The sequence below is a fragment of the Manis pentadactyla genome, unplaced genomic scaffold (assembly GCF_030020395.1).
Source record: "Manis pentadactyla isolate mManPen7 unplaced genomic scaffold, mManPen7.hap1 scaffold_329, whole genome shotgun sequence".
Classification (NCBI taxonomy): domain Eukaryota; kingdom Metazoa; phylum Chordata; class Mammalia; order Pholidota; family Manidae; genus Manis; species Manis pentadactyla.
In genome coordinates this window covers 115377-142885 of record NW_026644714.1, presented here as the reverse complement: position 1 = coordinate 142885, position 27509 = coordinate 115377, and the positions used below count along the sequence as shown (strand labels likewise).

The 27509-nt window shown below is 36.6% G+C and overlaps 1 protein-coding gene across 1 annotated transcript; it reads right to left on the bottom strand.

Annotated features, from left to right (window-relative positions):
- Positions 1 to 931: 931 nt before the first annotated feature.
- Positions 932 to 26034, bottom strand: LOC130682357 (vesicle-associated membrane protein 7-like; the record flags this gene model as incomplete). The annotated part of the gene is made up of 4 exons (XM_057496733.1): positions 932 to 2778; positions 6256 to 6348; positions 11089 to 11156; positions 25944 to 26034. Coding segments are annotated over 4 exons (321 nt in total), but the record flags the coding sequence as incomplete, so codon positions are not given.
- Between the last annotated feature and the right edge of the window lie 1475 nt (positions 26035 to 27509).

Sequence of the window (27509 nt, the reverse complement as noted above, 5' to 3'; positions counted from 1 at the left end):
AGACCTGGACCCTGAGTATCTGTTTCCAAGAGCCAACAGTGCCAAGGTTCAGAAACCCTGGTCTAAGCAAGACCTTTCTACTCTACCTAATACCATGTGGGTCATGAAGTTTTCCAGTCCATCTGGTGGGTACAGGCAATATTCCTGGTCCTGTATGAGTGTAGGATGCTGGTCCAACCTTTTCTGAGTTCCTTCCTTGGCACTGGGTAGTTTCTTTAGATCTCACGTCCTCTCTCTGCAGCTCTCTCCTCTCCAGTGCCCTGCCGTGCAAAGACAATAGTCTTGGAAATCTCAGTCATGTGTCAACCAAGGGAATTTGCCAGGCTCTTCCTGGATTCTTCCTTACTAGATCATGGCCTGGATACTCTCTCAACATACTAAGCTGTGGCTATTGTTGGGTTCACCTCTTTAAAGTATCACTGCCCTTCACAGCCAGGAGTCCAGTGTCTTAAAAACTGCTGTTTCATATATTTTGGGGTTTTTTTAAGTTACTTAAGGCAGGAGGGTAAATGCAATCCCTGTTTCACTCCCTCTTGACCAGAAGTGAAAGTACAAAAGGGGTGTACTCTTGAATTTAATGTTTTCTCCTTGTGCATGAAACTCTTTAAAGTTTTCTTTATGCTGTTCTAAAGTTGGAATCAGAATAAAAAAATAAGTCAGGGTATAAACCTGTAAATATGAATTTCTTATATTGTCATGGTTTTCATTTTCTTTGGAAAAGAGATGTAAAGAGTTACAACATATTTCAGATTTAGGTAATGTTTTGGTTTAATAAATAATAATCCACGAATCCAAAATAATTTTGTACAATGTACTCTAAATAACAATGTTTCAACTTACCCAGAGGGTCCCTCTCTTTATCATAGATAAAAGCAGTTGAACTGATCTAATGAAGAAATTAGATTCCAGGAAGAAATTCTAAACCAAAAACTTACTGTATTACTCTTAAATTTTATTAGTGCCTTCAGTATGTGCATCATTTAAAACAAGATATGTGCTTTCAAAAGCATTCTTATACATAAATAGACCAAGGGACGGTTAAGTAACTTATCCCTAAAACATGCACATCATTTTTAGTCAGGTGTGTATAAGAAATGGAAATAAACTTGAAGATTTTTTCTTTGGATTAAAGACATTTGGGAATTCTTATTCAGGAATGCCAAATGTTTTCCTGGAACAAACGTGTTTTCCAATAGGAAATGGTAATGTAATTAAAAAGCATTAGTGTTGATAAAAAAAGACTGAAAAATAATTTCACTATGCATGATCATCAGGAAAAGTTCCACAGGGCCTAAAATATATGTCAAATAAATCAATCAGAAGGTATGAATTGAAAGGTTTGGATGGAAGAGCAGGTAACATGAGCCAGATTATGTATTCAAGGCACATGACTAGGCTAAACAGGTGGGTAGGTTTTATAGACTAAGTTATTCTTTCATTGGGAAAATAGTAAAATGTAATATAATTTCCATTTACTGGCATTTATTCATAAATAAATGCAATTACATCTAGGGTAGCAAATGTTTTCCATTCAGATACACACCAAAAATACATACTAGCTAACAGATGCTACAGTTGCTGACACAGCATGATTATACTCCAGCTTTCTCACACTGCAGTTAAACAGATGTTAAACTGTCTTACATTTCTTCTATACATCATACTGTCTACTCTCAAGTTTCACAAAAGAAGTCTTCAGATTAGGCAGATTAGAGAACTTATTCAACCACAAAAGGATGCTCAAACTAGTATTCAACAGCAGTCAAATACAAACCTTGCAGTTGACTGCTAACTATGTTCAGTTTGGACCTTGCCCAGACTGAAAAAAATTTCCCTCACTACCTCCCTTCATACATCTAAAATGTTAGCACATCCTGTGTTTCTCTTCTTTTCCTTTGGTGAGCCAGAGGAATTTGCCTCTCCACCTCCTCCAATACCTTAATACCCACCAAAGAAAAAGAAATTTATAAAAAAACACAACCTTCAACAATATTTAAACCATCATCTCCTCAACTCAACTGCAATGGGGAAACAGAGGAAATCAAGTTCCACAGGTTGTACATGGTCAAAACTTTCTTCCTGAAAGTGAATATTAGAACAAGGATAATTCTGTGTGCTTCTAAGGGACTAGTGAAATGTTCCCCATCTGACTGAGATAAAATGTTGAATACTTACCTGTTTGGGCTCTTAGAAATAAGCAGCACCAGCAACTCAATTACAATTCCCCAAATAACGATTCTCCATTTATATTGTTTTCAAGCACCTAAAACTCTTCAATAACAAAAGACATTAAGATGAGATGTTAACAGTTTTATCTCTCCTGAATACTTCTGTGTGCACATACAAAGTTCATCCACAATTTAGCTCTTAAGACTGGTGGTTTCTATCTTGGTGCTAGCTTTGTGCAATGACAAACAAAAATGTTTCTCTAAGCAGATGACACTAGTTAACAAACTCAAGAAACAAACAAAAAGCCTTTTTAAGAATATCGCCACAATAGATGGTTCAATCTGAAGTGCACTGGAGTAAATTGGTTAACAGGGCAAAGATAAATCTGGAGGCATAGAACAAGATTTAAAAAAATAAAAAGAAGAGGGTTGAAGAGACTGGCAGATACCATCTGTCAGTATCAAAAGGCTTGAATCACAAGGATTGCTTTTAACTCCTCATTCTCTCATATCCTTGGTAAAGGAGAACTTTCTCTTATTTTTATTTCTTCACACAGCTTGGCCACGTAAATCCACCACACAGAGGTGACACAATGATATAGATGAACACCTAGAGGGAGGGGGAAGGCAATTTTATTTTCTTGCGTCTATCATATGTTCTTAAATAATACATAAAGCAAAAACCTATTAACAAATACTGATTTCAATAGAGTAGCAGTTGTATAATAGTACAAATACACTAATCAAGTATTTTCAAAGGTAGAAGTGGAGTTAAAATTATCCTTTCTGATACAACTCTCACCCACTTGAATTCCACTGTGCTTTCTTCAGTTGCAGAGAAAGCAATGGGGTTGCTTTTCTTCACTGGGAACTAGGCAAAATCAAGGTATATGAGCAACTCTTACCAATAACAGAATTAATAGTCATCAAGATCACAAGTGACCAAAACTCCCTGGAAGAATTATTTTATTATTAAGTACATTTTTACTTTTATACATGGATTAATTTTTCGTTATTGGAACGATAACATTAAAAAGCATGAATAGAGACTCTACATCTTTATCACCTATGAGCAAGAATGTTGCTATGAACATTTCAGTGACACAATAATTATAGTTACCAAATCAAAGGAAAGCTGATGATACAAATAACAGCAAAAATGCCAGTCCTATTATAGATGTGTTAGCTTTTAAATTATAGTATTATAATTTAAAATTAAGATATCTGAAAGTTATATACTTGTGCACATTAATATATTCCAAAAAATTGATTTATTTTAAGCATAAGGTTTATTAAATTAGTCATTTTATTTTGCTTGACATTACAACTTTTGAGATCTTTAAGTGACTGGTTTCATTACTCACATGCTTGGAAAAAAATAGTTATGAATTCCATGACCCCTCGCAAAAGTCAGCAAGGTGGTTTGCCTTACTTCTCTATAAATGTTGGGGGCAGGGGTGGGAGTTACAGCAAATTCTGGTCATTAATGAATGAACAGAATAATATGTCTTATTCATGTATGTGTGCATGCATGCATATGGCAGGCAGGCGCACACACACATGCACATACACAGATAATCTGATTGGATATAAAGCTATCTGCCACAGTTGAAAATACAAGGATTTTTAAAGCTGAAGTACAAGCTAAAGTGACAACACCTAATGGCAAAGATTGATATTGCATGTAGAGCAGTCTTCTGCATGTAATAGGTAATAAATAGAATCTGAATTTAACAATAATCCAGCTTCACAAATCAATCTAAATTCTCAGACCAAAGAAGAAAGAAAAAGGTAACCTGAGAAAGCCTAGAAAGTACCACCTGAGTATTCTGAGCAAGAAGACATTCAAGGCCATGGCATAATTTCCAGTATAACATTCACAGATCTATGGCTGCCCTTCTCTGTTAGGTAGACCCAGCTGTCTAAGGTGGAGGACCTTCAAGGGGGAGTTGAGAAGTGGAGCTGAGTCAGAGGTAACTGCCCAGAGTTAACTTTGGGCTTCTGCAAATGACAAGAGGACAGGGAGGAAAGGCTGCTTTGTCCAGCCACAAAGTACTCCCAAGGGAAAGCACATACCCTTGTTTAGACCAGCAGCTCTCACTTTTGGTTTGGGACCTCCTTACATTCTTAAAAATTAGGACTCCAAAGAGCTCTTATATTTAGGTGGGTTATAACTATCAACACTTACCACATTAGAAATGAAAATTTAAAACATACCCATATAATTCATTTTAAAAAAAAACAATAAATATATCACATATAAACATAACTGTATTTCTGTAAGGTCAGTTTTATCTACCACCTTGGCTAGGCTACAGTGTGCAGTTATCCAATCAAACACTACTCTAGGTGTTGCTGTATTTTGTAGATTTGTTTAAAGCTCATAATCAGTTGATTTTAAATCAGGCAGATTAGCCTACATAATCTGAATGAGCCTGATTCAATCAGAAGGCCTTAAGAGCAGAGCTGATGATTCCTCAATGAAGAAGAAATTCTACTTGTGAATTACAGCTCTGCTCCTGCCCTACAAGTCCAGTCTGCCCTTCCTAACAGCCTTCCCTACAGATTTCAGACTTGCCTAGCCAGCTCCCACTATCACATAAGCTAATTTCCTGTAATATATCTCTTAATATATGTCCAGAGAAATTCAAGAGGGCACATCTGTTAACAAGAACAAGTTCCATGGAAAAAAGGTTAAACTAAGAGTTCCTAGAAAGTTAAAGCATGGCTGTGAAAAATAAATAAACAGAAGAGTTGGACAGCAGAATGAACAGAGCTAAAACTAAGATCACTTTGCTGGAAGAGTTATTGGAATGTTCTTCCAGAATGCAATGCAAAAGAAGGAGTGTAAACATATTTAAAAGGTTATTAGACATGCAACATAGTTCTAGAGGTTCAATATCTGTTCATGTAGGGGTTCCAATAGGATAATAGCATATAGACTAATGTATATTTAAAGATGAGAGAACTACTAAATAAATATTAGCAAATTGAACTCATAATGAATTAAAAGACTACATAATGACCTCTTAGTATTTATTCCAGAAATGAAAGTTAACTACATTTATTAAAGTTATTGAATACAATAATATCAAATGTAAAAAGTCACATTATCAGTTCATTGGGTAGAGAACTATCATTTCCTAAAATCAAATGCCCAACCCTGATAAAAACTTTTAGCAATGTAAATAGAAAAGTAAAGTTCTTTAACTTGGCAATAAAAATCTAACAAGAATTTATAGTAAGTATCACTCTTACAATTGAAATATTAGAACCATTCCAATTAAAAGCAGGAACTAAATAAAGATGTTCATTGACACCACAATTATTCAACATTGCTAGTAAATGCAATATATATGTATGTAATTATAAAAAATTATATATACTGTGTGCAGGTATGTGTGTGTACATATATAAAATCATTAACACACTTATCATAATTTCATGTACCTATAGCGCTGGGGTCAGCTAACTACAGCTCTTGGTCTACGAGCTAAGAATGGTTTTAATATTTTTAAAGGGTTATTTTTTTAAAAAAGACTATGTAACAGAGACTTTATGCAGCACTCAAAGCCCGAAATATTTACTATCTGGCACTTTACAGAATGTTTGCTGACTGCTGACCTACAGCATACAGAAGAATCAACTGACAAAACTATTAAAAGTAGTAAGAGTTTTGCAAGGTTGCCAAACACAAACAGATCAACTATAAAAGAGAAAACAGAAATAGAGAATGGAGTCAACTAGAAAATATAAATACAATTTTAAAATATGGAGTCATTTAGAAAATGTAACTTTTAAAGAATCCCACTTTGGTAGAGACAACACTAAATATCCAGGTATATTTGAAAAGCCTTGCATGACTCCTTACAGACATACAAGAATTTTCAGTAGGGAAATGGGGTTTAAAGTAGTGATAGTATTTCGTAGTGACTTCATAGAAAAGCTACTGCTTGGTTCATGTATTACACCACTAAAAGTTATATGTAGCTCATTTTATAGTCCTAATCATTGAGAAAGAATTCCATAACCTAATTTCTTAGAGATTGAAAAAATAAACTCACACACCAAAAGAACAAAAACTTACAACTGATACAATGATGACAATGATAGTGAGCTTGAGATTCTTCATACACATGGCTCGGGCAAGATTTCTGCTGGTTGTTTTGAAGGTGCCAGACTAGAAAAGAAGCAAGAATTGTTTGATCTCTGGCACTGACTATATGATTGATTCACAGTAATACCTGTTAAATTTCTACTTTTGTTAGTTCTATTGAAGTCTTAACATTCTTGACCCCTTTTCTTTCTTCACAGTTACAGACTGGCCATTCATAATCATTGGTTCCCCAAAGCAGGACTCTGCCGGTCTCTGGCAAGCAATATGAGCCCACTGAAAAGGCTTCCCTCCTTTTGCTTCACCACTGAAGCAATACACATGATTGATGTTAAGCAACAGAAATGGCTCTTCCTGCTAGTCGAATCCTTTTCCACTTTATGCTTCCAACAGGAAAGGCTCCTTCTAAGCCAAATGCCTGAAAATACATTTGCTTCTTTTGCTCAGTATAATCCTGGAATTTTGAGCCATAAAAACGTGTTCAGTTTCCATAGAAAGATATGTATGTACTTGTATGAGGGCCAAAACCCAAAGAACTTCACTCCTTCAGTTATCCATTTTCCTTTGCAACATCAATTTCTCAACATCTGAACTACTCTCACCACGACATACACAATTTAAAACAAATAAACAGTAAAAACCCTAATAGCCCAGCAAATCCACTCCTAGGTATATATCCAACAGAAATACATGCTGAAGTTCACAAAAAGACACATATAAAATGTTTGTAACTGCACTATTTGTATTATTTCAAAATTTGAAAAGACCCAAATGCCCATCAACTGCACTGTGTACTAGAGAACTTAACCTTGCCCAAAAAGGGGTCTCATTTTTACCGTCAGCTCATAAGAGGTAATCTTTGCTGTTGTGGGGGCCATGGGAAAACCAAATAGTAACAATGTGACTTAGTGTAGGGACTAGACACACCAGAAATACCAACTTAGGGTACAGGATTTGGGTCACACCTAGAGGAGCTAGAGACTGGGACTGAGATCAAGCAAGTGGGCAGTGAATCATCCCTATGATCCCTATGTAATTACACCTCAATAAAAACTGAATGAGGATTAGGCAAGCTTCCTAAATGGACAGTACTCTGTGATACTGCCGCACCTCTATGCTGGAAGAGTTATGCATCCTGACTCCACGGGGACAGGACAACAGAAGTTCTGGGTTTGGTACCTCCCCAAACTTCACCCCGTGTGCTTCTTCCCTTGGCTGAGATGAATCTGTATCCTTTGTCTGGAATAAAGCACACCTGTGAGTATTAAAGCTTTCATAGTAGCCTCTGAGTCCTTCTAGTAAATTATTAAACCTGTGGGAGGTTTGGGGAAGAAACAAACTTGTAGTTGGTATTATAATTGAGGGTAATCTTGGGGACTGTGCCCTCTAAACTGTATATATGGTGAACTTCTTAGTTGCCTAAACCCTGCAATTACTCACAAACTAAACCACAGTAAAGAACCCAAGAAAAAGGAAAATAATGTGGATGAGAAATAATAGTGAGCAATGAAAGTCATAAAACTAAATATAGTCATGTGATTCAATAGGTTGAGGTAACAATTCCCCCACAATCCTTAGGTCAATATTTGAACATTGGCAAATCACCTATATAAAACCAGTTCAGCTATAAAGTGCAAGTGTTACACCTTACCAAAGCTTCCCTTGGGGATGGGGTGGGATGGATAGAGGAGAACAAGATAGAAAAATAACTGTGAGAATGACAAGGGCAAGCTGACCAGCCTGATGGCCTCTTCAATTCTTGTAGATAGTTTCATTAGCACCTGATGATACCCTATTAAAAAATGGGCAAAGGACTTGAATAACTTATCCAACAAAGATGTACAAATGGACAATAAGCACATGGAAAGATGCTCAACATCATTAGTCATCAGGGAAAATGCAAGACAAAACCACAATAACATACCACTTCATACCTACCAGAATGGCTATAATAAAAAGATGGAAAATATCAAGTGTTGGTGAAGATGTAGAAAAACTGGTAGAAGATGTAGAAGATGTAGAAAAAGCTAAGAAAAACCCTTGCACATTGTTGGTGGGAATATAAAACAATGCAGCAACTATGGAAAACAGTTTGGCAGTTCCTCAAAAGCTAAACAGAATTATCATATGACCCAGCAATTCAATTCCTAGGAACAGACCCAAAGGAACTGAAAGCAGTGACACCTACAGATACTTGCACACTAATGTCCATAGCAGCATTATTCACAATAGCCCAGAGATAAAAACAACCCAAAGGTCCATCAGCAGATGAATACATAAAATGTGGTATAGCCATATAATGGAATATTATTTGCCCATAAAAAGAAATGAAGTTCTCATACATGCTACAACATGGATGAAACTTGAAAATATTGTGCTAAGTGAAATGAGCCAGATGTAAAAGGTCAACTACTGCAGGAATTCACTTACATCAGTTACCTAGAAAAGACAAATTCGTAGAGACAGGAAGTAGATTAGAGGTTACAAGGGGCTGGGGTACAGGAAACAGGGACTAATTATTTAATGGATGCAGAGGGTACATCTAGGGTGAAGAAGTTCTGGAAATAGATGGGTGTTGGTTGCACACCACTGTGACTGTAACTAATGTCACTGAATTATATGTTTAAAAATGGTTAAAATGGCAAATTTTGTTATATATATTTTACTACAATTTTAAAAGTTATAATGTAATATACCAAAACCCACTGAACTGTACACTTTAAATGGGTCCACTGTATGTTCTGTGAATTATTTATCAATAAAGAAATAATTCAATAAGGCAGTTAAAAAACCAAAAGGTGATAAAATTACACATTTTAAAATGAAAAAGAAAGAAAAATAAGGACAAAGAGGACAGGACAAATAAAAATCAAAGAGCAACAAAACTTCTTAAATCCAAATCTATCAATATTTACATTACATGTAAGTAGAATAAACATTTCAATTATAAATCTACTTCATATATTCAAGAAGGTAGGGGAAAGCATGCACCTGGTAAGGAAACACATGGAAGATCCAGATCAAACTTCTAGAGACGAAAAACACATGAAATGGGAGTAATAGCATATTATAAACTACAGAAGACAAGATAAGTAAACTTGAAAACAGCAATAGAAACTATCCTAAATGAAACACAAAAAGACAAAAGAGGAAAATGGAAAAATTATAGTAGGTAGATTTATACAATGGAATAGTACAATAAAAAGGAATAAACTATCAGTATATTCAACATGGATGAATCTCATAGGCACAATGGTGAGTGAAAGCGACCAGACATGAAAGAGTATGTAACATATGATTCTATATACATTTTAAGAATAGGCAAAGCATTATCTAGGATGATGTAAGTCAGAAAAATGGTTACCTCTTTGGGGGATTATTAACTAGAAGGGGTACGAAGGAGCATTCTAACGTATTAGAAATGTTTTATACCTTGACCTAGGTGGCGATTACATGGGTATAGACATATGTAAAAAAAATTACTGAGCTGCAAAATTAAAAGTAGCATACTTGCTGTATTTTATTGTATGTATGTTATTCCTTCATAAAGAGAAACACTTGTTAGTTAATGACTCCCTTTTATTATTCTGTGTCATGTAGTCAACAAAATTAAAGTGATTTTTCTTTGGAAAGTACAGACTATATACTACTACTGGTCAAGCACAGACCATTCCACTTAAACAGGGTAATCTTCAGGGATTAAGAGTAGCTAAGAAATGGACTGGAAGTACCAAAGAATTTAGTCTAAAGATCTGGGATCAGATACATCTTTGCCCTCTTTTCCCCCCAGCAATGGGTTACAAAGTGAGCCATTATAGAACCCCAGTGTTTCGAATTGCTGTATGGTGCCATTCTTCTTCCAATGACCATGTGCTTTGATGAAAAAAACTGTTATTCACCTAGGACCTACTGTTAATACATGTCCCTGTGAAATCGACAATAACAGTAAATATTTAAATGGTTCTTACTGTATTTTACATGCATTATCTGATTTAACCCTCAAAACACTATGAAGCAGGTACATTTCCATTTTACTAAAGCATAAAGAGGTTAAGTAACTTGTCTAAGGTCACATAACTAGTTAAGTGGCAGAGATTGGATTCAATTACAGGCAGCCTAACTCTAAAACTTGTGCTCATAACCTTGAAAAACTCACTGATCAGTTTCAAAGTGTAAATTTCTCTGCATTTAAATTTGTAATTGTTTATACCAAAGCTATAACTGATCTATATGCCCTCCTTCTATTTACTCTAAATATATCATCTTTCTTAAAAACCTTCATCCACTTAAACCAGATGAAAAATGCAAAGACACATCTAACTGTAGCATAAGTAGGTCACAGGGACACAATGATTCCTTTAAGACTCATTGGCCCTTCTTAATCTCTGACTCTTGCTTGATACAAGGAAAGCTCAAGCTATCACAGTAAGCAAAAGACTGAGTGAACTGACCAGTTTTCAGGATTCACAGTGGGTGGTAACTTTCTTTTGTTTCATGTTTTACAAGATGTACAGAAACAGCAGTGTATGCAACTTAAGTGCTAAATTATGTAAGCATCATTCCAAAGCTTAAAAAATTTGTTTCTGTATATTGAGTACGTTTTCCACAAAAAAAAACTTTCTTAATGGTTTGTGGCTTTTTTTTCTATTCCTCATTATTGTCCTCATTATCACAATTGAAATCACATAATGGAGGTTAGAAAGAAAAAAGAAGTATTAAATTTAACACATTTTCCTATAAAGTTAGCCATCAACCATAGTTTCTCTACTTCACAACCTGACAAGTGTTATCATATCCCATACTTACTGAATCCATGAGATTTTCTGTTTTATCTATCAGTAATTCCAATCTTTCTCCTCGCTGAGCTACCAGATCTGAAAATGTTGGAAAAATAGAAAATATCATGTTCATATTACAAACCTGCTACTTTTGTCATTAAGCAAACTCTAATTTTAATTACAGTTGGTATTCTTGACAACTCACATTTACTACAGAAGCACTTATATATTTAAGTAATAAAACACTTTGTTAAAGACTACCAACTAAAGTATGATTAGCAGTTTTGTTCCCTGTAAAAGGCCAGATACTAAAGATTTTTGGCTTTGTGTGACAGTCTTGGTCACAATTACTCAACTCTGTCAGACATAAACAGTATGTGAATAAGTGGGCATGACTGCTTTCCTATGAACCTTTATGTAGATTTGACCCACAAACTATAGTTTGCAAACCTCTAAATTAAAAAGGTATGATCTATGACTAAAATATATATATATATGTATATATATATATATATATACATATATGTACATGGAACCCTGAAAATGAGTGAGAGTCGTGCACTTCTAGAATCGCAGTGTGAAGGAGCTCCACCAATCCTCTCTCCAACAAAACCACCATAACTGGCCAAAATTATAAAAACAAACAGCCACCATTTAAAGTCTCTGAAATCCATGAATGTTCTCAGGGCATTCAGCAAGTAAGAAACATTTATACAAGAAAATCAACTAACTCTCAGTAAGAACAGTGAAAACTCTGTGGCATTTGAGCCATGACCTGCTCCATCCCTTAGTTCAGTGAGATGGAAGCTTTAATTGCAAGTAAAGCCTAAGGGCTCTCTTCCCCCCCAACCCCAGGTCCCAGTCAAGGACTGCTTTTTCCCCACGAGGGCAAAGTCAGCGGCATTTCTCCTCCCACCTCACCCCATCCTCAGCCCCATGATGCAGAAGCTCTATTCCAGGCAGGCATGACTGATACATCTGGGGTTCTCTTCCTCCACCAAGCCCCTACACACAGGGCAGAGGCTCTACCTCTGGTGGCAAGCCAAGAATACTGGGCCTTGATTGCCCCTGTACCAACTTACTCATGGAGTGGAGATATCATGCAGGGAAAGGCAAACCATGGTTACCCAGCACTCCACTGGTAGATCATGGGTGTTATTCCCACAGAAACAGTCCACTGTCCCTATCCACAGCTCTAGAGCAGTGGCTCAAAAGTTGTTCCCAGGGGAAGAGGCAGGCCTTAGTAATAGAGAGCTTTCACCAGAAATACAGACTTTATTTTGAGAAGAGTATGGGGACATTCAAGCCTAAGGGTTGGATGGAGACCCTGAAGGTAAGCAGTTAAGATGAGACGAGGAGCTTCAAGAGAACTAGCTAAACCACAAGCCAGCTGAAAGTTTAACTGAGAGTACAAGGGGAAAAGAGAGCTAAGAACTCTCCTGCGGTCAGAACAAGCATCTAAGATTGGCCTCAAAGACAAAGGAGCCCAAATCTAATTAGATCAGACTGGAGCAATTTATGTCTAGGGAACTGTCAGGGAAAAAATAGAACAATTAGACTGTAATTAGCAGAGGCTAACAGCTGAATAAGACACCAAGAGAGGCAGACCAGCTAGAAGCATAACAGGAAGATCAGGAAAAGAGATACTCAAAGAGAGTTGCCATTTCAAGGTGACCATGCACATGCTCGAGGCTGTTCCCTTTGAAAATTGACATTAAAGGCTATATACTATGGGAAAATTTACTTCAAGAAAAATGTCCAGTCCAGTCACAAAATAATAAACAGGCACACAGCAAAATGTGGGGGTTGGGAATCAGTATCTAGAGTTGCTATAGCACATTATCTAAAATGTCCAGTTTTCATCAAAGAATTTTGAGGTATAACAAGAAACAGGAAAGTGCTACCAATACACAGGAGAAAGAGCAAATAAATTTACTTTGAAGGGCCTCAGCTGTTGGACTTGGCAATGGAATGAAATTAGAAATTACTAATAAAAGGAAAACCTATGGGATGAAGCAAAAGCAGTAACAGAAGGACATTTATAGCAGTAAACACTGATGTTAGAGACTGGGTTGTGTCCCCACAAATTCATACATTGAATCCCTAACCCCCAATGTGATGGTATGTGAAGATGGGGACTTTGAGAAGTTATTAGATTTAGATAAGGCCATGAGGGCTTGACAGGATTAGTGCCCTTAGACACCAGAGAACTTGCTCTCTGTCTCACCTTCTGCCATGTGAGGACAGTGAGAAGGTACCATCTGAAAGCTGAGAAGAGGGCTATCACCAGAATCTGACCATGCAAGCACCCTGATCTCAGACTTCCAGCCTCCAGAACTGTGAGAAAATAAGTTTCTGTTGTTTACACCACCCAGTTTACAGTAATTTCTTATAGCAGTCTGATAAGACAAAGACAAGATCTCAAATTCTACCTTAATGTACTTAAAAAAGAAGAGCAAACTACATCCAAAGCTAACAGAGGGAAGGAAATAGTGATTAGAGCAGAAAAAATTAAATACAGAAGAATAATAGAGAAAATAAATGAAACCAAAAGTAAGTTTTTTGAAAATATCAACAAAATTAACACACACCTTTGTATAAATTAACCAAAAAAAAGACTCAAATTACTAAAGTAATCACTGTTAATTTCATACAAATGAAAGTGATCAGAAGAGAATACTATGAATAAGAGTATGGTCAACAAATTAGGTAACTTAAATGAAATGGATAAATTCCTAGAAAGACACACAACAGATTCAAGAAGAAATAGAAAATCTGAAAAGAGCTACAACAGACTGAATCAGTAATTTTTAAACTTTGCACAAACAAAATCCCAGGCCCAAATGTCTTCATTGGTGAATTCTACCAAACATTTCAAGAATACCTCTTTTTCAAAAACTCTTCCAAAAATAGAAAAGGAAGGAACACATCTCGTCATCCTATCAGACCAGTAATAGTCTGATAACAAAAACAAAATACATCACAGCAAAAGAAATCAACAGATCTCTTGTAAATACAGACATAAAAGAATCCTCAATTCCCTAAATTGACCTATAGATTCAACACAATCCCTATCAAAATTTCAGCTACTATTTTAGCCAAAACTGAAAAGATCATCCTAAAAGTGTTCTTGAAATGAAAGGTACCCAGAATCCTCAACAAGTATAACAACGAAGCAAAACTGAAGGAACAAAATAGCAGCAAACTCAAAGATTCCAAGGTACTAGTGGTTACCAAAGGGGAGCGGGGGAGAGGGAGGGAGAAGGGGATTGTGGGGTATCATGATTAGTGCACATGGTGTGTGGGGGGTCACAGGGAAGACAGTGTAGGTCATAGAAGACAAATAGGGTCTCTGTGGCATCTTACTACTCTGATGGACAGTGACAGCAATGGGGTATTTGGGGGGACTCGAAAATAAGTGTGAATGTAATAACCACATCATTTTTCTTGTGAATCCTTCATAAGAGTGTATATCAATGATATCTTTAAAAAAAGAATCCTCAACAAAATACTTGCAGAATGAATCCAGCAATATATAAAAAGGGTTATACACTATAAGAAGTGACATTTATTTCATGAATGCAAGGTTGATTCAACATCCAAAAATCAATTATAGTAATATGCTGTATTAACAGAATAAAGGACAAAAACTATATGATCATTTCAATTTGTTGTATGATTTTCCAACAAATGCAAAAATGTGCTTGACAAATCCAACACCTTTTCACTATAAAACCACTCAAAACAACAAGGAATAGAAGGAAAGTTCCTCAACCTGATAAAGGACATCTATGAAAGACCCACATCTGACATCCTAATTTACTATAAAAGACTCACCCTAAGATCAAGAGAAGACAAGGATGTCTACTCTTGCCATTTTTATTCAACATTGTATTGGAGGTGCTACCCAGAGCAATTAGGCAGGAGAAAGAAATGAGAGGCATACAGACTGGAAATGAAGAATTAGAATAATCTCTTTTCCGATGGCATAATCCTGTACATAAAAAATCATAAGGAACCCTAAAAAGCTATTTGAAGAAACAAATTCAACAGGGTTATACACTACAGGATCAATATACAGAAAGCAATTTTATTTCTATACATTAGCAATGAACAATTCAAAAATGAAAGAAAAAATACATTTACAATAGCGTAAAAAATACTTGGGAAGCAAAGTAAGAAAGATGTTCAAAGAGGGAGACTATTAAATAGAAATTATTTTGACACTCCTCAAAAATAGTAAGGAAGGAAACAATAATGATACATTCAAAGTTTTCAAAGCAAAAACTTCCAACCAAGACTACCATAAGCAACAAAGTTATCCTTCAGATATGAGGGAGAAATAAAGATGTTCCTAGGCAAACAAAAAAAATGAATGCAACAACAGATTAATATGATCATATGCCATGACCAAGTAGAATTTATCCCTGGGATAGAAGGGTAGTTCAACATACACAAATTAATATATGTTAGGTATACCACATTAATAAAACAAAAGATAAAATTGTATGACTATCTTAATAGGTACGATATAGAAAAAATGTTTGACAAAATACATCACTTCACAATAAAAACTCTCTAAAACTTGATCATAGAAGGACATAATTCAATATAATAAAGGCCATATATGACAAATCCAGTTAATATCATACTCAACAGTGAAATATAAGGCCAAGAACTTACACATCAAAGGTAGACAATGAGGAACTTGATCAGCCATCAAGGGTGATCAGCTATCAAGGGTATGGGATTGACTTAGCTGGATTCTTTGATAACATGGGGCTTAGGCAGGCCAAAGACAAAGTCAAAGAATGAGGCCTAATCAAAATGACAGCTAAGATAGGCCTAATGTTTGGTGAAGGAGAAAGTTTTTCTCATGTAAGACCTGTACATTGAAAACTAAAAAACACTGTGAAAAAAATTAAAGATGACCTATAGAAATTAAAAGACATCTCATGTTCACAGATCAGAAGTTTGATATTGTTAAACTGGCAATGTTCCCTAAATTGATCTATAGATTCAACACAATTCCTATCAAAATTTCAGCTACTATTTTTTCAGAAACTGACAAGACCATTCTGAAAGTCTTCTGGAAATGAAAGGTACCCAGAATAGACAAAGCAATCTTGAGGAAGAAGAATAGAGTTGGAAGATTCATACTTCCTAATTTTTAAAACTTACTATAAACCTATAATAATCATATAGTGTAGTACTGGCATAAGGACAGACATATACATAAATGACACAGGACTTAGAGTACAGAAATAAACCAATGGAAAATTGAAATAATATCTACTATATTATCTATTATATTATCTATATTATCTATTATCTATAAATATTACCTATCTATAATATAACTAAACCTATAGATAACTGATTTTTCATAAGGGCGATAAGAATATTCAGTAGGGAAAGAAGTCTTTTCAACAAATGTTGCTGGGACAACTGGATATACATATTTGAGGGAATTAAGTTGGAACCCTTCCTTACCTTATAGGCAAACATTAATTCAAAATAGATCATAGACCAAAATGTAAGAACTGAAACTACAAAACTCTTTGAAGAAAACACAGGAGTCCATCTTTGTGACCCTGGCTTAGGCAATAGTTTCTTACATATGACATCAAAAAGCAGAGAGAAAAAAAATCAATTGAACATCAAGATTTAAAACTTTGTCCTCCAAAGTTCACTATCAAAAAAGTGAAAAGACAACCAATAGACTGGGAGAAAATATTTGCATATCATGTATCTGGTAAGAGTCTAGCATCCAGAATATACAAAATAGTCTTAAAGCTCAACAATAAGACAACCCACTTAAAAAATGACAATGGATTTTGAACAAATATTTCTCCAAAGATATACAAATGGCTCATAGCTCATGAAAAGATGCTTAACATCATTAGTCATCAGGGAAATGCAAATCAAAACCACAATAAGTTACCACTTCATACATACTAGATTGGTTATAATAAAAAAGACAGATAATAAATTTTGGTAAGGATCTGGATAAATTGAAATTCAAACACTGCTATTGGGAATGCACAATGATGCAGTCACATTAGGAAAGTATGGCCTTATTCAAAATGCTAAACATGGAGTTCCCACGTGACCCAGCAATTATACTCCCAGGTATAGACCCAAGAGATCTGAAAACATATGCTCACACAAACACTTGACAAATGTTCACAGAAGCACTATTCATATTACCCAGAAAGTGGAAACTACCAAAATGCCAAACAAATGATAAATGCCTAAATAAGACATATCAATATATGAAATACTATTTAGCCATAACAAGGAATCAAGTACTGAAACATGCTACAACATGAATGAATCTCAAAATCATTATGTTAAATAAAAGAAGCCAAGATACAAAAGGCCACATATTATATGATTCCATTTACATGAAATGTTCAGAGTAGGCAAATCTATTGAGACAGAAAGATTAATTGTTGCTAAGGTCTGGAGATTGAAGGAAAGAGGAATGATTATAAATGATTATTGGATTTCTTTTTTGGGGGTGATGTTCAAAATGTTCTAAAACTGATTATGGTGATGGTTGCAGAATTCTGTGTATTTACTAAAAACCACTGGACTGTATACTTTAAAGGGGTGAATTTTATGGTATGTGAATTATACCTTAGTAAAGCTGTTGAAAGTCAAAGGGAGATGATTAAAAATGTTTTTGCTACATTTTTAATTTGCTGTTTTTGTAACTATAAAAATAAATAAGTTGTTTAAAACAAGTTGATTAAAAAATTCATTTTCGGAGATTCAAGATGGCGGCATGAGAGGTGAGACAGAGAACTCCCCCCAAAACCACAAATAGTATGAAAATATAGTAAATTAATACAACTAACCCTAAAACAGCAACAGGAAAGAAGGCTGAACCGGACTGCATAAAGACCTCACAAAAAGAGCAGACCTCACGAAACAGGGTAACGTACCAAAGCCTTAATACAGCGGGATCCAGGCCCTTCCTCCACCTCAGCTCACCAGCGGGAGGAAGAGAAATGAAGCGGGGAGGGGGTGGAAGCCTGGGACGGCTGAACACCTAGCCCTGGAGGTCTGCTTTGGAGCACAGACCTACACTGTGTGGTGCTCTGGAGGTTGGTGGGGTTGGGGAGCTGGGACAGGCAGAGTGCTTGAGAGACTGAGATTCCAGCCATTTATGGAGGATGGGGATCCACATCTGGCCGCACTGGGATAAAGGAAAGGTGGGAAGCCTGAGAGGCTTCCTAGCAGCTAGGCAGCTACTGAAGGGGCAGTGTTTGCACAGAGCTTGCAATGTGGGGGAGTGGAAACCTGAACAAGGTTGCCTGGGTATGCTCTGCCCAGCTGGTTGGGAACTTTCAGGAGCTTCAGGCACCCATCCCTCTGGCTGTTCATCTCGAGGCCCCCCACTGTGACATTCAGCCTGCTGTGCCTTCCTCCTAGCCTGCTGGCAGGAGTTCGCAAACCAGCAATCACTGCGCTGGTGTCAGACCAGCCAGAGGGAGTCCCGCCTACAACAACTAGAGATGCAAAGTGCAGAGGCTTACGCCTGTGTGCTCAGCCTGCTGACTCTGACACTGGAGACAGGCACTGCAGAGAGGAATCAAGAAACAGCTCTTTCCTCTCCCCAGGCACCAGCTCTGCTCACCTACGACCCCCAACCTCACTCTAGGAGCTGAGCAGCTTCAGAGACTGGAGCTTCTGGACACTAGTTGGCACCACACAGAATTATGAAATGTCAAAAGAACATGGTCCTGACCAAAATCTCACAAACCCAAGAAAAACGGCCTAATGAAACTGAACTCACCAATCTGTCTGAGAGTTCAAGATAAAAATCATAAACATGCTTATGGAGGTACATAAAAATGTTTAAAAACTCAGGAACAAAATTAAGATGGAGATTCAATCATTAAGAAATTCCATATCTGAAATGAAATATGCAATGGAGGAACTTAAAAGCAGATTAGATGTAGTAGAAGAGATGGTAAATGGAAGAGAAATTAGAGAAGAGGAATACAAAGAAGCTGAGGCAGAGAGAGAAAAAAGAATCTCTAAGAATGAAAGAATATTGAGAGAACTGTGTGACCAATCAAATGGAACAATCTTCACAATATAGGGATTCCATAAAAAGAAGAAAGAGGAAAATTGAAAGTGTCTTTGAGGAGGTAATTGCTGAAAACTTCCTCAATCTGGGGAAGGAGATAGTCTCTCAACCCATGGAGGTGCACAGATCGCCCAACACAAGGGACCCAAGGAAGACAACACCAAGACATACAATATTTAAAATTGCAAAGATCAAGGATAAGGACAGACTTAAAAGCAGCTAGAGAGAGGAAAAAGATCACATACAAAGGAAAACCATCAGGCCATCACCAGATTTCTCAACAGAAACGTTACAGGCCAGAAGGGAATGGCATGATATATTTAATGCAATGAAGCAGAATAGCCTTGAAACAAGAATACTCTACCCGGCAAGGATATCATTTAGATTTAAAGAAGGGGTTAAACAATTTTCAGATAAGCAAAAGCTGAGAGAATTTACCTCCCACAAACCACCTCCACAGTACATTTTAGAGGGACTCCTATATATGGAAGTATTCCTAAGGCTAAAGAGATGTCACCCAAGGGACAAAGAGTACAGAATATGATTCATAACATACAAAGAATGGAGGAGTAAGGAAAAGGAGGGAAAAAAAGACCTTTAGGTTGTGTTTGTAATAACATACTGAGTGAGTTAAATTAGAGTATTAGATAGTAAGGGAATTACCCTTAAACCTTTGGTAACCACGAATCTAAAGCCTGCAATGGCAATAAGTACACACCTATCAATAATCACCCTAAATGTAAATGGTCTGAATGCACCAATCAAAAGACACAGAGTCGCTGAATGGATGATAAAACAAGACCCATCTATATACAGCTTACAAGAGACTCACTTCAAAACCAAAGACATACACAGACTGAAAGTAAAGGGATGGAAAAAGATATTTCATGCAACTAATAGTGAGAAAAAATCAGGAGTTGCAGTACTTGTATCATACAAAATAGACTTCAAAACAAATAATGTAATAAGAGACAAAGAAGGACATTACATAATGATAAAGGAGTCAGTCCAACAAGAGGATATAACTATTATAAATATCTATCCACCCAACACAGGATCACCTACATATGTGAAACAAATACTAACAGAATTCAAGGGGGAAATAGAATGCAATGCATTCATTTTAGGAGACTCCAACACACCACTCAATCCAAAGGACAGATCAACCAGACAGAAAGTAAGTAAAGAGACAGAGGCACTGAGCAACGTATTAGAGCAGAAGGACTTAATGGACATCTACAGAACTCTACACCCAAAAGCACCAGGATACACATTCTTCTCAAGTGCACATGGAACATTTTCAAGAATAGATCATATACTAGGCAACAAAAAGAACCTCAGTATATTCAAATTATTGAAATTGTACCAAACAGCTTCTCAGACCACAAAGGTATGGAACTAGACATAAATTACACAAGGAATACAAAAATTCCCAGAAACATATGGAGACTTAACAACATGCTCCTAAATAACCAATGGATCAATGAACAAATAAAAACAGAGATCAAGCAATATATGGAGACAAATGACAAAAGTAATTCAACCCCAAAAATCTGTGGTACACAGTGAAGACCATGCTAAGAGGGAAGTATATTGCAATACAGGCCTGCCAAAGGAAAGAAGAACAATCCCAAATGAACAGTCTAAATTCACAATTAATGAGACTAGAAAAGGAAGAAAGATTGAGGCCCAAAGCAAGTAGAAGGAGGGACATAATAAAGATTAAAGGAGAAATAAATAAAATTGAGAAGAATAAAACAATAGAAAGAATCAATGAAAGCAGGAGCTGGTTCTTCAAGAATATAAACAAAAGAGATAAACCCCTAGTCAGACTTATCAAGAAAAAAAGACAGTATACTCACATAAAAAGAATCAGAAATGAGAAAGGAAAAGTCATGACAGACACCACAGAAATACAAATAATTATGAGAGAATACTATGAAAGATTATATGGTAACAAACTGGATAACCTAGAAGAGACAACTTTCTAGAAAAATACAACCTTCCAAGGCTGATCCAGGAATTAACAGAAAAACGGAATAGACCAATTACCAGCAAAGAAATTGAATTGGTAATCAGAAAACTACCTAAGAACAAAACCCCTACCCCAGATGGTTTCACTGCTGAATTTTATCTCACATTTAGTGAGGACTTAATACCCATCCTCCTTAAAGTTTTCCAAAAAGTAGAAGAGGAGGGAATACTCCCAAATTCATTCTATGAGGCCAGCATCACTCTAATACAAAAACCAGGCAAAGACACTACACAAAAAAGAAAATTACAGACCAATATCCCTGATGAACATAAATGAAAAAATACCCAACAAAATATTAGTGAATCAAACTCAAAAATACATCAAAAAGATCATCCATCAGGATCACATGGGATTCATCTCAGGGATGCAAGGATTGTTCAACATTCAAAAATCCACCAACATCATCCACTACATCAACAAAAAGAAGGACAAAAACCACATGATCATCTCCATAGATGCTGATAAAGCATTCAACAAAATTCAACATCCATTCATTAAAAAAAACTCTCAACAAAATGGGTATAGAGGGCAAGTACCTCAACATAATAAAGGCCACATATGAAAAACCCACAGCCAACATCATACTTAACAGCGAGAAGCTGAAAGCCTTTCCTTTAAGATCGGGAACAAGACAAGGATGCCCACTCTCCCCACTTTAATTCAACATAGTTCTGGAGGTCCTAGCCACAGCAATCAGACAACACAAAGAAATAAAAAGCATCCAGATTGGCAAGGAAGAAGTCAAACTGTCCCTGTTTGAAGATAACATGATATTGTACCTAAAGAACCCTAAAGACTCCACTCCAAAACTACTAGATCCAATATCTGAATTCAGTAAAGTTGCAGAAAACAAAATTCATACACAGAAATCTGTGGCATTCCTATACACTAACGATGAACTAGCAAAAAGAGAAATCAGGAAAACAATTCTATTCACAATTGCATCAAAAAGAATAAAACACCAAGGAATAAACCTAACCAAGGAAGTGAAAGACCTATACTCTGAAAACTATAAGACACCATGAGAGAAACTAAAGAAGAAACCAATAAATGGAAATACATCCATGCTCATGGATAGGAAGAATTAATATTGTCAAAATGGCCATCCTGCCTAAAGCAGTCTACAGATTCAATGCAATCCCTATCAAAATACCTACAGCATTCTTCAATGAACTAGAGCAAATAGTTCTAAAATTTATATGGAACCACAAAAGACCCCAAATAGCCAAAGCAATCCTGAGAAGGGAGAATAAAATGGGGGGAAGATTACACTCTCTGACTTCAAGCTCTACTACAAAGCCACAGTAATCCAGACAATTTGGTACTGGCACAAGAACAGAGCCACAGACCAGTGGAACAGAATAGACACTCCAGACATTAACCCAAACATATATGGTCAATTAATATATGATAAAGGAGACATGGATATACAATGGGGGAAATGACAGCCTCTTCAACAGCTGGTATTGGCAAAACTGGACAGCTATGTGTAAGAGAATGAAACTGGATTACTGTCTAACCCCATACACAAAAGTAAATTCGAAATGGATCAAAGACCTGAATGTAAGTCATGAAACCATAAAACTCTTAGAAGAAAACATAGGCAAAACTCTCTTGGACATAAACATGAGCAACTTCTTCATGAACATATCTCTCTGGGCAAGGGAAGCAAAAGCAAAAATGAACAAGTGGGACTATATCAAACTATAAAGCTTCTGTACAGCAAAGGACAATATCAGTAGAACAAAAAGACATCATACAGTATGGGAGAATATATTCATAAGCAACATATCTGATAAAGGGTTGACATTCAAATTATATAAAAAGCTGACACACCTCAACAAACAAAAAGCAAATAAGCCAATTAAAAAATGGGCAGAGGAGCTGAACAGACACTTTACCAAAGAAGAAATTCAGATGGCCAACAGGCACATGAAAAGATGCTCCACATCACTAATCATCAGAGAAATGCAAATTAAAACCACAAGGAGATATCACTTTACACCAGTTAGGATGGCCAACATCCAAAAGACAAACAACAAATGTTGGCGAGGATGTGGAGAAAGGGGAACCCTCCTACACTCCTGGTGGGACTGTACATTAATTCAACCATTGTGGAAAGCAGTATGGAGGTTCCTAAAAAAACTAAAAATAGAAATACCATTTGACCCAGGAATTCCACTCCTAGGAATTTACCCTAAGAATGCAGCACTCCAGTTTGAAAAAGGCAGATGCACCCCTATGTTTATCGCTGCACTATTTACAATAGCCAAGATATGGAATCAACCTAAATGTCCATCAGTAGATGAATGGATAAAGAAGATGTGGTACATATACACAATTGAATATTACGCAGTCATAAGAAAAAAACAGATCCTACCTTTTGCAATAACATGGATGGAGCTAGAGGGTATTATGCTCAGTGAAATAAGCCTGGCAGAGAAAGACAAGTACCAGATGATTTCACTCATATGTGGAGTATAAAAACAAAGGAAAACTGAAGGAAGAAAACAGCAGCAGAATCACAGAACCCAAGAATGGACTAATAGTTACCAAAGGGAAAGAGATTGGGGAGGATGGGTGGGAAGGGAGGAATACGGGGGAAAGAAGGGTCATTAGCATGTATAATGTGGGGGGGACAGGGGAAAGCAGTATAACACAAAGAAGACAAGTGGTGATTCTATAGCATCTAATTATGCTCATGGACAGTGACTGTAATGGGGTATGTGGTGGGGACTTGATAATAGGGGCAGTCTAGTAACCATAATGTTGTTCATGTAACTGTACATTAATGATAGCAAAATTTTAAAAAACACTGTTAAAAAAATACTCATTTCCTGGGAATTTTGTGCATCTGAAGTAAACAATACTGTAAGCAGTTGGATGCTTTCACTTTCAGGTAAAATAAATATATTTGGTGACTAAAAAATAGGGAAAAGAACTATTAGTCTTTTTTCAATAAGTTCTCTACGTCTACATCTAGATATACAATTAAAACTAAAATGAATTAAAGAAAATCACTCCAAATAGCCAAGAGACATATATATCAAGAACTCCAAAAATGTTTCTGCCTTTTGATTATTAATCCATTTCTGGGAGTTAATCTCAACAAAATAAGAAAAACACAATAGGCACAGAAATATTTTATAACAGTATGGTGTACTGTAACACAAACCTCTAATCAGTGCTACCTGTGTTTGCTACTGCTTCATTTAAATTTCTAGCACACAATTTAGTCCATTTGACATTTTCATAGCAAGACGTTCTCAATTTCGGAAACACAGCACTGAAGTACATTCTGGAGCAATCTCCCTATCTGGTTGTAAACAATATTCTGAGTAACCCTGCCCTAAAGAGCCAAAGTGCCCAAAATAAGGACATTATTGATAATAGGATATAACTCATGAAATACCATGTAAGTATAAAGTAGAGTAATGGCTAACAATCATTCACCTCTTACTATGTGCCAGACACTGCAGAACGTGATTTACACACATTACCTCTTTTATCCTGGTATCCTTAGGTTCTTATTATCTTCTTTTTACAGATTAGCAAATAAAGCTCAGGGAGGTTAGAGGATTGGTTAAGGGCCAACAGCAAGAAGGAGATGAAATCAGGACTCAAACTCAGTCACATATGACTCCAAATCTTGATCACTGTATTATACTGCCTCCACAAAACTGACTATAATTACAACTACGTATACATATGTTGTATAGGCATAAATTTTGTGCCTATTAGACAAAAATTTAAAGAAAATGGAAATGAATCTTTAGAATGGTGAGACTAAGAGTAAATTTTTTGAATGTCTTCTCATACTTTGTGATTGTTTAATAATAAATGTAAAGTAATTCAAATAGTAAATCCAAGATTAAAATTAAATGGACATTTATGAAATTAGACATCTCAGTTAAATATAGAGAAATTATACAGTCACACTTATTCAATATTTTAAGTTACTGTCTGTGAGATACTGCCGTTAGAAGATATATTAAAAAGAGTGGTTCTCAAACTCAGGTATGCACTGGAATTCTCTGGAGGGCTTGTGAAAACAAAGATTGCTGAGCCCCACTCCCACTTCTGATTCAACAGGTCTGGGGTGGGGCCCAAAAACTTGCCTTTCTAACAAGTTGCTAGGAGGTACTGCACCAGGGGATGGCCTGGATACTACAGGTAACAACCAATGCTTTTAAAAAATGAGCATCATCCTAAGTCTAAACACAACTGTATAATCAAATAAAAAATAAACTTATGTACTTTTGTACATTATTTTAATGTGCTAAATAGGTTCTTGACAAAACATAATCCGATGTAATTTATATAATAGCTCACTTTTTGAAGCATACAAGTCAATGCTTGGCCCAATTTGTTCTTTCAATCAAGAGCTACAAACTTTCTAAGGAGGTCAAATAGTTAATCTTTAAGTATCTACTGATAGTATCAGCTATCTATGTAGCTCCAGTAAAAACTGACAAAATTATTCTTAATTGCTGAACTGTTGTAAGTCTCAGAAATTTGTTTTACTAAGCAAACAAATTTAGAATGAAGAATAATCATAAGCACTGAGAAGAAATGATTCATGCAGTAGTGTCACAAGTAAGTAATCTCCATATTTCAGCTGACAATCGGCTTCCAATAGTAACAGTAAAGAAGTGCTATTTATGTCTGTCTAGAATAATTTGACAACAGTCAAGTAATCTATTATCATTTTTGCCTATATGCATGTGGACTATGCCTTGAAACATACCTATGTTTCTGACCATGATTCCTTTCAGTTCATCCACTTGGGCTTGAGTGTCCATTACTTTGTTTAGGCCCTTATTCTCAGAATGATGCTTCTGTAAGAAAATAAGATTTAATTTATGGTATCTAGACAATATTTACAATGAGGAAGCAAAAAGAAAATGAATGGAATTGACAGATGCTATAAAAATTATGTCTCTATTGATATAAAAGATGTATGTCATTTCATTGAAAAAATGTTACCAGACCTAGGGAAAAATAGACAGCAAAAAAAATGGTATTACATGAAATAGTGGTGTCATAGCATAAAAATATCACTTTATTTTAAGCACAGCTAAATATATAATATCAGGAAGATTCAAAATGGCGACATGAGCGGTAAGACAGAGAACTCCTCCCAAAACCACATATTATAAGAAAATAGTTAATACAACTAACCCTAACACATCAAAAGGAAAGAAGTCTTCACCAGACTGCTTACAGACCTCACGAACAGAACAGACCTCACAAAACAGGGTAACGTACCAAAGCCTTGATTGGATGGGACCCAGGCCCTTCCCCCACCCCAGCTCACGGGCAGGAGGAAGAGAAACACAGCAGGGAGAGGGTGAAGCCTAGAACTGCTGAACATCCAGCCCTGGAGGTCTGCTTTGAAAGCACAAACCTACATTGCATGGTGCTCTGGACTTTAGTGGGGTTGGAAAGATAAGACAGGTGGCATACTCGGAGAGACTGAGATTCCAGCCATTTGTGGAGGACGTGGATACACATCCGGCCACTCTGGGACAAAGGAAAGGTGGGTAGTCTGAGAGGCTTCCTAGCAGCAAGAGGGCTCCTGAAGGGGCAGAGTTGGCATGGAGCTTGCTGCGCAGGAGAAGGGATAGGTGGACAAGGTTGTGTGGGCACACTCTGCCCAGCAGGTTGGGAACTTTCAGGAGCTTCAGGGGCTCCATCCACCTGGCTAGCAGCTCAGCTCTGAAGCCCACCACTGTGATGCGCAGCCTGCTGCACCTTCCTCCTGGCCTGCCGGCACCAGCTCACAAACTGGTAGTCTCTGCACTGGTGTCAGCCAGAGGGAGGCCCTGCCTATGGCAGCTACAGATGCAAAGCTCAGAGGCTTACACCTGTGTGCTCGGCCCACTGGTTCTGACAGCGGAGACAGGCACTGCCGCCAGGAAGCAGGAAACAGCTCTTTCCTCCACACAAGCACCACCACCGGTCCCCTGCAAACCCCAACATCACTCCAGGGGCTGAGCAGCTCCAGAGACAAGAGCTTCTGGGCACTAGAGGGAGCCACATACAAATATGGAACATCAAAGGAAACTGGTTCAAACAAAAATCTCAGAAACACCAAAAAAAAGGGCCAATGAAGCTGAATTCACCAATCTTCCTGAAAGAGGGTACAAAATAAAAATCATAAACATGCTCTTGGAGGTACAGAAAAATTTTCAAGAACTCAGGAATGAATTTAAGGTGGAAATTCAATCATTAATAAATTGCATATCTGAAATGAAACACACAATGGGGGATTTAAAAGCAGAATAGATGTAGTAGAAGAGATGGTAAATAG